Source organism: Astatotilapia calliptera, chromosome 3 (genome assembly GCF_900246225.1).
Source record: "Astatotilapia calliptera chromosome 3, fAstCal1.2, whole genome shotgun sequence".
NCBI classification, from domain to species: domain Eukaryota; kingdom Metazoa; phylum Chordata; class Actinopteri; order Cichliformes; family Cichlidae; genus Astatotilapia; species Astatotilapia calliptera.
Genome location: NC_039304.1, coordinates 44,750,724 through 44,762,627, shown reverse-complemented (window position 1 = coordinate 44,762,627; position 11,904 = coordinate 44,750,724). Strand labels below are relative to the sequence as shown.

The window sequence follows — 11,904 nt, the reverse complement described above, 5'->3', positions numbered from 1 at the left end:
CCCGGCAAATAGACTCCTTAGTGATAGATTCAAAATAGAAACGGGTAATTGTGTATTTTGTGAAACAGAAGAGGAGGATTTGGACCATCTATTCTTTTTGTGCAATTTTATACAAATATTTTGGTTGGATTTTCATACCTGGCTTTATTCCAGTGGGATTCAAATTACCCCATTTACCTTAAATATGATAATGTTTGGAGTGTTTTTGAAAGAAAAGAAAGCTAATTATGGTGTTAATGTGTTATTAATCTTGTGCAAGCATTTTATACATAAATGTCTCTTTTTTAAGACTAAACCAACACTGGCTCACTGGAAAAACGACTTAAACCTGTTGGTTAAATCTTTGACTTTAGTTAAAAAGAAAAAGGCTGCTTTTTTGTTTCCTTTATGGAAGATTTTGATTTAGTGAGTTAATAATTTGTTAAATTATGTGACCCCATCTTTATATTTTATTTTCACTATATATGAAAGTTGCTAATATGTAAGAAATGTTTATTCTCTGAATCTGTAATATATGGTGCATTTTGTTTGTATGTTTATATTACTAATAAAAAAAAAAACCTTGTGAAGCTCGGTCACGTGACCGCGCAGAAACAAATCACAGCAGAGCCGGAAAAGGAGGCGGAGCAAAGTGTGTGTGCAGGAGAGGAGTCGAGCAGAGAGAGCTGCTTTTTCATGAAACGGGAGTAAAGTAGTGAACTTACAGGAACATATACCACTACCAACGTTTGGATCGATGTCTGCATCGATCTGCACACCCTTGTCTCCTGGATCGTAGCTGAGATCAGCGTGAACCACGTGGGTCTCTGCTCCGTCTCTGTGTTTCTTAAGACTTCCAGCTTCATCACGGAGTTTCTCTCGGTTTGTGGGCTCATCTAAAGGTAAGCACCGAGCTAACTTTAATGTGGGTTCCGTTTATGTTGAGTTTAGCTCTGTTCAGAATAATAGATTGCTTGGGATACACTGGAGTTAGACAGACTGTAGAGTTTGTGATTGCTTGCAACAATATGAAATGGCGGTTGCTAGGGGGTAAGAATACATATAGAAAAATAGTCTTGGAGTATGAACAAAAGGATGGGGTGCAGGCAGGGCTCTAGAGTGCGACCAAATTGGTCGCTAATGCGACCAAATTTTTCAATGGTGCGACTAAAAAAAATCTTTGGGCGCACCACCACAACAAAAAAAATCTCTGCAACTCTCTGTGTGGTCAACAACAGACACACGTTATGCCCCTATCGTGGACTAAACCAATCAGAGATAGTCAGGGGCGGGACCTCTCTGATTGGCCGTGGTCCAGTTGAAAGTGCAGGTGGAGAGAGGGAGGTGAGTAGTTTGAATAAAGCGATATCGAATCATTAAATCCTGAATTGACTTTTAAATATAACTGTGTTTTGCCAGATTCTCAGATTAAAGCTCACAAAACTATTTCAACATCCACCAAACATTAAGTGAGAGCAGGTACACGGATTCCACGCAAAGACGTAAACACACACCGACGCATCAGAATCAGCTTTGTCTCTTCGGCCAAAGGAGCTTGCAAAGAAAAGCGTCTGGACTCCTATAAGTTGCTTGAAGACGTCTCACCTCTCATCCGAGAAGCTTCTTCAGTTCTTTGTCTTTCTCGGCTTTCTCACCCTACAGCCCGCAGACGGACTGTCGGAGCTCAGCGATTCTGCTGTGTTGGGTCAGCTCTGTGTTTACGTCTCCAACCAAATTGACTGAGCCAGCAGCAAAAGACGCAGCAAACTAGCTTCACATTTGATAAATGTTATCATGACTGTTTCTGATAAAATGAAGAGTAGACTGATATATTAAATATTCCTTTATTGGGTGAGAAAATCATACCATGTCATAACTGCTTTAAGTCATACAGAATAGATATCAGAGCCTTAAACAGGCTGACTTCTGCTAAATGGGTCAAACTGGGCAAAAAGTATACAAACACATATCATTATAGAATATGATGTAACACTATAGATCAACTTACCTCAGAATATATAAAGCATATAAACAATTACAGCAATGCGATGCAACAAACGCAGCAGTACTACTAATCCACAATATTCAAAGCTTCATATAACTGAAACAAACATGGGCACTTATTTTCAGGTCCATTCTGCTGCTGATACATACTTTAGGTTTCTGAATATTCTAAACATCACACACACACTCCTTTGTGCCTTTTGCTTTCCCACGTGTGGGACTAATAAAGGTTATCTTATCTTATCTTTGCCATGTCCAGATGTTTTCCATAAAGGACAGTGGCTATACTAAAACCTATAGGTAAATGAATAACACAAACATAAACTAAATTCAATGTTAGTGCCGTCAAAGTCTGGGGTAAAACCCAGATGTGGCCATGTACAGCCAACATATATCAAACACTTCTGAGCTAAATTTTACAACAGACTGATAGATCTTTCCTCTCTATCTATGCAGTGTACTGTACTCTTTACTATTGTAGGGCAATAGACCCATTTAAAAAGTGTAAACCCTCTCAAAGGAATTTACAATTATCTTTACTGTGCCCACATCAGTGATTGGGGAAACCAAAACAATCACATTAAACACTGGAAGAACTACCTCATTCTTTAGGTGCTTCAGGCATGTTTGAGGCCAATCAAAAATCCCTCAATGAAATGTGACGAACCCAAAATCTTACCTATACCTCCTCCCTCACAGAGAGAATTATTATGACCTTGTTTTCTGCTTGATCGTCACCTAAGGATTTACATCCCTGATAAGGAGAAGGAGTTGCACTGTGTGTTCAATGTCTCCCATTACAATGGCCTCACTGTGTTAACATTCCACATGCATGCAAACTGGTGACAGGAGTGCTCTTACTATAGGAAAGTGAGAAAGTGATATTACTTTAACTAATGTGATGTGATTAAATATGTGATTAATACATGAGAAGAAAAATCTGCCTCCACAACACCTACAGGCCAGTGGACACTCTTTCACTGATGAGGATGTACACATCCTGGACAGGGAGGAACGCCGGTTTGCGTGTGGAGTCGAGGAGGCCATTTACATGAGAAGGGAAAGACCATCTCTGAATCGAGGAGGGGGCCTAAGGGGACATCTTTCGCCATCTTACAATGCTGTGATTGCAGCCATTCTCCAACTCTCTGTGAATGGTATTCATAGCTATTGATCACTGGTCTTTGATCAGTGGTCATGAGAATTTACATAATTATGATGAAGGAACTGACCTCCCAGCCCATTGTTCCTTCAGTGGTTCTAGTTACTGTTTATAAGATTGGGGAAACCTGCAGTCAGCTGAGACTGAAGAAGTCACTTGGATGAGTGACGAAGCGTTTCTCCCACTGAAAACGCTACGTCCAGATGAACAGAATCAACTTTTTGAAATTTACTTACCTGGATGATTGAGCATGCATCAAGAAGAATTTAGAATGGATTACCTTGCTGAATCCTTTTAGACAAGGGACTTAGGACTTACTATCTAATCGAGTCCCACATAGATGTTCTCCAGTGCCCATTGTAATGTGGAGAAGCTCACTTGATGATTGTTTTCCAGCAACACTGTTGTATAGCACTTTTAGTTCCAATCATGCAGGCCTGCTTAAAGGAGAACAGATTCTCAAACATAATTCTCAGTGCACTCCTCAAAAAAAAAAAAAGTAAAGAAAAGAAAAGAAAATACTAACAAATGTAAAGAATTTTAGGACTTGTCAAAGCATACTCTTCTCCTTAAACTGATAAATCAAACCAATACTTATTGACAGGTTCCACTGTATGTAGCCGCCAAATAATTCCCCAAACATTCATTCACCAGCCAGACACATTTCACACAACCCTAATGTCCTATTAGATAATAGGTTTATTCCCATGTAACCAGGTGTATGTCATGGTAAAGTCTCCCTCACACATTTGAATTTGAAGTTATTTATTTAAAAGAGACAGTGCAGTTTGACATAGTCCAAGTACAAAACATGAAACTGATTTGTAGCTATTGCTAATTTTCAACAATTGTCCCTTGTTGGGCTTACAATCAAAATAAATACATTTTACCATAAAACATACATTTTCATGAAGCCAAAATACATCGTAAATACAACTACAATTAATAGAAAATGAATAAAAATAAAATCATTAGTTAAAATGACTACATCTCTGATTTCCCTTTAACCAAACTTTAACCTTCAATGGAAAGGATCTGATGTCTGTAATCAATTTGATTTTGGTTGGATGGATATATATGTGTGTATATACAGTGGGGCAAAAAAGTATTTAGTCAACCACCGATTGTGCAAGTTCCCCCACTTAAAATGATGACAGAGGTCAGTAATTTGCACCAGAGGTACACTTCAACTGTGAGAGACAGAATGTGAAAAAAAAAATCCATGAATTCACATGGTAGGATTTGTAAAGAATTTATTCGTAAATCAGGGTGGAAAATAAGTATTTGGTCACCTCAAACATGGACAATCTCTGGCTCTCACAGACCTGTAACGTCTTCTGTAAGAAGCTTTTCTGTCCCCCACTCGTTACCTGTATGAATGGCACCTGTTTGAACTCATCATCTGTATAAAAGACACCTGTCCACAGCCTCAAACAGTCAGACTCCAAACTCCGCCAAAGAAGACCAAATTCGGCCAAGACCAAAGAGCTTTCGAAGGACACCAGGAAAAGTATTGTAGACCTGCACCAGACTGGGAAGAGTGAATCTACAATAGGCAAGCAGCTTGGTGTGAAAAAATCAACTGTGGGAGCAATCATCAGAAAATGGAAGACATACAAGACCACTGATAATCTCCCACGATCTGGGGCTCCACGCAAGATCTCATCCCGTGGGGTCAAAATGATCATGAGAACGGTGAGCAAAGATCCCAGAACCACACGGGGGGACCTGGTGAATGACCTGCAGAGAGCTGGGACCAAAGTAACAAAGGTCACCATCAGTAACACACTACAATGGCAGGGAATCAAATCCCGCAGTGCCAGACGTGTTCCGCTGCTGAAGCCAGTGCATGTCCAGGCCCGTCTGAAGTTTGCCAGAGAGCACATGGATGATGCAGCAGAGGATTGGGAGAATGTCATGTGGTCAGATGAAACCAAAGTAGAACTTTTTGGTATAAACTCAACTCGTCGTGTTTGGAGGACGAAGAATACTGAGTTGCATCCCAAGAACACCATACCTACTGTGAAGCATGGGGGTGGAAACATCATGCTATGGGGCTGTTTTTCTGCCAAGGGGACAGGACGACTGATCCGTGTTAAGGACAGAATGAATGGGGCCATGTATGGTGAGATTTTGAGCCAAAACCTCCTTCCATCAGTGAGAACTTTGAAGATGAAACGAGGCTGGGTCTTCCAACATGACAATGATCCAAAACACACCGCCCGGGCAACAAAGGAGTGGCTCCGTAAGAAGCATTTAAAAGTCCTGGAGTGGCCTAGCCAGTCTCCAGACCTCAACCCCATAGAAAATCTGTGGCGGGAGTTGAAAGTCCGTGTTGCTCGGCGACAGCCCCAAAACATCACTGCTCTCGAGAAGATCTGCATGGAGGAATGGGCCAAAATACCAGCTACTGTGTGTGCAAACCTGGTAAAGACCTATAGTAAACGTTTGACCTCTGTTATTGCCAACAAAGGTTATGTTACAAAGTATTGAGTTGTATTTTTGTTATTGACCAAATACTTATTTTCCACCCTGATTTACGAATAAATTCTTTACAAATCCTACCATGTGGATTCATGGATTTTTTTTTCACATTCTGTCTCTCACAGTTGAAGTGTACCTCTGGTGCAAATTACTGACCTCTGTCATCATTTTAGGTGGGGGAACTTGCACAATCGGTGGCTGACTAAATACTTTTTTGCCCCACTGTATAGGGAGTGCAGAATTATTAGGCAAGTTGTATTTTTGAGGAATAATTTTATTATTGAACAACAACCATGTTCTCAATGAACCCAAAAAACTCATTAATATCAAAGCTGAATGGTTTTGGAAGTAGTTTTTAAGTTTGTTTTTAGTTTTAGCTATTTTAGGGGGATATCTATGTGTGCAGGTGACTATTACTGTGCATAATTATTAGGCAACTTAACAAAAAACAAATATATACCCATTTCAAATATTTATTTTTACCAGTGAAACCAATATAACATCTCCACATTCACAAATATACATTTCTGACATTCAAAAACAAAACAAAAACAAATCAGCGACCAATATAGCCACCTTTCTTTGCAAGGACACTCAAAAGCCTGCCATCCATGGATTCTGTCAGTGTTTTGATCTGTTCACCATCAACATTGTTTGCAGCAGCAACTACAGCCTCCCAGACACTGTTCAGAGAGGTGTACTGTTTTCCCTCCTTGTAAATCTCACATTTGATGATGGACCACAGGTTCTCAATGGGGTTCAGATCAGGTGAACAAGGAGGCCATGTCATTAGTTTTTCTTCTTTTATACCCTTTCTTGCCAGCCACGCTGTGGAGTACTTGGACGCGCGTGATGGAGCATTGTCCTGCATGGAAATCATGTTTTTCTTGAAGGATGCAGACTTCTTCCTGTACCACTGCTTGAAGAAGGTGTCTTCCAGAAACTGGCAGTAGGACTGGGAGTTGAGCTTGACTCCATCCTCAACCCGAAAAGGCCCACAAGCTCATCTTTGATGATACCAGCCCAAACCAGTACTCCACCTCCACCTTGCTGGCGTCTGAGTCGGACTGGAGCTCTCTGCCCTTTACCAATCCAGCCACGGGCCCATCCATCTGGCCCATCAAGACTCACTCTCATTTCATCAGTCCATAAAACCTTAGAAAAATCAGTCTCGAGATATTTCTTGGCCCAGTCTTGACATTTCAGCTTGTGTGTCTTGTTCAGTGGTGGTCGTCTTTCAGCCTTTCTCACCTTGGCCATGTCTCTGAGTATTGCACACCTTGTGCTTTTGGGCACTCCAGTGATGTTGCAGCTCTGAAATATGGCCAAAGTTTTCCACACGCTTCTTGCGACCCTGTTGACTATTTTGATTGAAACACTTGATTGTTCGATGATCACGCTTCAGAAGCTTTGCAGTTTTGAGACTGCTGCATCCCTCTGCAAGATATCGCACTATTTTTGACTTTTCTGAGCCTGTCAAGTCCTTCTTCTGACCCATTTTGCCAAAGGAAAGGATGTTGCCTAATAATTATGCACACCTGATATAGGGTGTTGATGTCATTAGACCACACCCCTTCTCATTACAGAGATGCACATCACCTAATATGCTTAATTGGTAGTAGGCTTTCGAGCCTATACAGCTTGGAGTAAGACAACATGCATGAAGAGGATGATGTGGACAAAATACTCATTTGCCTAATAATTCTGCACTCTGTGTGTGTGTGTGTGTGTGTGTGTGTGTGTGTGTGTGTGTGTGTGTGTGTGTGTGTGTGTATATATATATATATATATATATATATATATATATATATATATATATATATTTATTTATTTATTTATTAGGGGTGCAACGATACACAAAATTCACGGTTCGGTTCGGTTCGATACTTTGGTGTCACGGTTCGATATTTTTTCGATACAAAAAAATGTTCATGCATTTTTAATTTGTCATTTATTAAAATTATAAAGATATATTTTAACTCAAAAGTACAGTTTTTAAATTTAACCCTAACCCTTGTGCGTGTTTTTTATTTTGACAGCGAATGCGCACCTGCGGACCACTTATGTGCAGCCCTGGTTATTTAGCTTGTCATATCGCAGCCACAGAAATTCTTTTGTCCATGAAACCATAAAGCTGCACTTTCTTTTTGCCTTATAGTCTGATTTGTCATAACTTCTCCGTTTTGTGGTAAGCTTTTCTTTGGCTGTCACTTCTTCACCCTGACCTCTCTTATTTGGCTCAGCAGAACTAAAATATATATCTGTCTGTGAAGGTTCTCAGTCATCCAGGTCATCGTAGTCAAATATAAATCCTGCTGCTTTTACACACGCACTCACATAAGCTCAGCGATTCTCTGCGCGATCAACCTCTCACATGTTTAAGCTGCGGGAGATTTCACTTGTCATGTTTGCATAGTAAGCTACCAATTAATAAGACGATGTCAGAGGAATTGGTGCGCAAATTATCATCACTCACAGATCAGTGCTGTCGCTCTCTATACACAGTTCGCACGATTGCAAAGTGAAAGCAAAAAAACAAGCGCAAATTCAAACGCGATTTCAATATGTCACATATTGACAGTGGCTCACCGATGCCAATGACATAATTACCCAGCTACATTTCCGAAAGAATGCAAAAGCATTGACATATATTTTTCCTTCCTACAATAGCCCGACGGGCAGGGCAGAGATAGATTTTGGTACCCCGACTGAAAAAATCGCTAGCCCCGGGACGTTGGGCTAGCGATATTGCAAGCCCTGTATCTGATTGAGGAATCACTCATCTTTGGAAAAGAGAGTTTATTACAGAGAAATGTCTCTTTCCAAAATAAAAGCTATACTATACGCTTCTTCTGGGCTATATTCTCAGCAGCATATTAAACAGCTGTCTAAATGACTCGGCTAAAGTTAGTAGCATGCTTGCTTGTTTTTTTTCTGCTTCCACTTGTCTTTGCACTAGGATGATGTCGGCGTAAGTGTGCAGTCATATTCGTTGTGTTCCCACTAGTGCTTTCAGGTTAATCTCGTTGAAATGACCTTAACGCCACAACACGGCAAATCTCCGTTAACGAGCTACCGCCGATCGCCCCGTGCATGGGGCTAGACGGCCAACACGTTAACGAGCTAACTGCGCTAACACACTAGTTCCCACCCATGTAATTGAGCATTGCATGGCGCATCCAACATACTGTTTTACTTTAGTCCATGACTCGCTTACCTTCAGGGTCATACGTCACATGAAAACCAAAATAATTCCAAACGCCAGATCTGAATGAGGGTGGAGGAGGTCCATGTTACAAGGAGAGCTTAACTTCTGTCTCGCTAGCTTGCCCTGCGCTCTTCCTTCTGACGATGCTGTCTGTGTTGAGCGCTCAGTGAATCTGCGTTCGACTACTCCGCCTAGGCTGCACTGTTGACCCTAGGCGGAATAGTCGAACGCAGATTCACTGAGCGCTCAACACAGACAGCATCGTCAGAAGGAAAGTTGATAAAATAAATTACAAATTTTGTATTGTTCGATACATATGCGTACTGAACCGAAAGCACTGTATCGAACGGTTCAATATCGATACAATATCGATCGATACGAATATCGTTGCACCCTATATATATATATATATATATATATATATATATATATATATATAGCTGTCAAAATAAAATATATACACATGTATACAGCTGAGTAACAGGAGGAGAAGAGTCTGGTGGTGCAGCAGAGGAATAATTTCAGCCATTTGGACTCAGCTCAGCCACTACAGAGGAAACAATGACTTCAACACAAAAGGTGAGAAAAACATCACAGTTACACTGTTATTCAAACTGTGTGTACAGCCGGTCGGTTTTTCAAAACCCGTTAACAGCAGCTTTGTCTTTTCCATCCTGGGCTCCTCCATATATACAGAATCTACATTCAGAACCAAAAACCAGAGAAGTTAAAAGAAAATAAAAAGATCATATTTTCTCTAAACACATTGAAACAACATTATCATCAGTTGAACTTTTTTCTGAAGTAAAAGAGTTTCTCTACTCGTCAATATTTCTTCAATAATTTCATTTTCATTACAACTCTCATTGTAGCACATCATTGTAATGTGATACTGTCACCATAAGGTGGTGGAAACACACCAACAATGTGTTTGTTCTCACTTTAAATTCCACCAATGGAGGGAGTTTCAGTTTGTTCCACGACTGCATTTCACTCACGGCCTCTGTTTGTATCTCTGTCACTGCAGGACCAACATGGAGCGAGAAGTCAGCGCTCTCAGGAGGCCGACAAACCTCACAGAAGAAAAGGAGAGAAAACCTACAGCTGTGATGAGTGTGGGAAGGATTTTACCCGGGCTGAACACTTAAAACGACACCAAATCATCCACAGTGCAGTTAAACCTTACAGCTGTGAGTTGTGTGGAAAGTGTTTTACCCAGGCTGGAAACTTAAAAACACACCAACTCATCCACAGTGGATTTAAAGCGTACAACTGTGACCTGTGTGGAAAGTCTTTTACCCTGGCTCAAAGCCTAAAAAAACACCAAGTCATCCACAGTGGAGTTAGACCTTACAGCTGTGAGTTGTGTGGAAAGTCTTTTACCCAGGCTGGACACTTAAAAACTCACCAACTCATCCACAGTGGAGTTAAAGCATACAGCTGTGACCTGTGTGGAAAGTCTTTTACCCAGGCTGGAAACTTAAAAACACACCAACTCATCCACAGTGGATTTAAAGCGTACAACTGTGACCTGTGTGGAAAATCTTTTACCCTGGCTCAAAGCCTAAAAACACACCAACTCATCCACAGTGGATTTAAACCGTACAGCTGTGACTTGTGTGGAAAGTCTTTTACCCTGGCTGGACACTTAAAAACTCACCAACTCATCCACAGTGGATTTAAAGCGTACAACTGTGACCTGTGTGGAAAGTCTTTTACCCTGGCTCAAAGCCTAAAAAAACACCAAGTCATCCACAGTGGAGTTAAACCTTACAGCTGTTACTTGTGTGGAAAATCTTTTACCCAGGCTGGAGACTTAAAAACTCACCAACTCATCCACAGTGGATTTAAAGCATACAACTGTGACCTGTGTGGAAAGTCTTTTACCCTGGCTGGACACTTAAAAACTCACCAACTCATCCACAGTGGATTTAAAGCGTACAACTGTGACCTGTGTGGAAAGTCTTTTACCCTGGCTCAAAGCCTAAAAAAACACCAAGTCATCCACAGTGGAGTTAAAGCTTACAGTTGTGACTTGTGTGGAAAGTCTTTTACCCAGGCTGGACACTTAAAAACTCATCAAGTCATCCACAGTGGAGTTAAAGCTTACAGTTGTGACCTGTGTGGGAAGTCTTTTACCCAGGCTGGAGACTTAAAAACTCACCAAATCATCCACAGTGGAGTTAAAGCGTACAGTTGTGACTTGTGTGGAAAGTCTTTTACCCTGGCTCGAAGCCTAAAAACACACCAAGTCATCCATAGTGGAGTTAAACCTTACAGCTGTGAGTCTTGTGGAAAGTCTTTTACCCTGGCGCAAACCTTAAAAAGACACCAAGTCATCCACATTGGAGTTAAACCTTACAGCTGTGACTTGTGTGGAAAGTCTTTTGCCCAGGCTGCACACTTAAAAAAACACCAACTCATCCACAGTGGAGTTAAAGCACACAACTGTGAGTTGTGTGGTAAGGCTTTTGCTCTAAATAGCGACTTACAGAGGCATCTAGTTACCCACTCTGGAATTAAGGCGTACAGCTGCGACTTTTGTGGAAAATGTTTCAGCGACATACGGTACCGAAATATTCACGTACGGATTCACACTGGAAATGATGTTTACTGCTGTGATCAGTGTGGGAAACTGTTTGCAACAGGTGCAAAGTTACGACGACATATGATTAGCCACACTGAGGAGAGACCATATAAATGTGACCTGTGTGAGAAGACTTTTAAAGCTCCACTTCAGCTGAATAAACACCAACAGATCCACACAAGAAAGTAACTCTACAAGTGCAGTTACTGTGAGGTATGTATTTAGTTTTTTTGTCTTGTAATTTTAACCTGATTGTTTGGAACAAGTCTGATCAGTAAACTTATGGAGTTATACTGAATGAACTGTTTGGAAAAATGAAGAATAATTTTCACTCAGTAAGCTGAGTGTTGTAATGTAAACAGTAAAATGTAATTGGACGTTGGCAGAGATGCTTTTTATTTCAGGCAACGTTCAGGATAAAAATGTTGAAGGAATTCCCCAACTTACAATGTCTTTGTTTAGATGTGGAGCAAAGCACAT

The 11,904-nt window shown here is 40.8% G+C and overlaps 1 protein-coding gene across 1 annotated transcript; it reads left to right on the top strand.

Annotated features, from left to right (window-relative positions):
* The first annotated feature begins 603 nt into the window (after nucleotides 1–603).
* LOC113010499 (zinc finger protein 665-like) lies at nucleotides 604–11,613 on the top strand. Its single transcript, XM_026149586.1, has 5 exons — nucleotides 604–881; nucleotides 9,311–9,416; nucleotides 9,865–10,560; nucleotides 10,645–11,098; nucleotides 11,342–11,613. Exons 2-5 carry the CDS (start codon nucleotides 9,399–9,401, stop codon nucleotides 11,611–11,613), a joined length of 1,440 nt encoding a protein of 479 aa, XP_026005371.1. The 5' UTR covers nucleotides 604–881; nucleotides 9,311–9,398.
* Nucleotides 11,614–11,904: the final 291 nt, after the last annotated feature.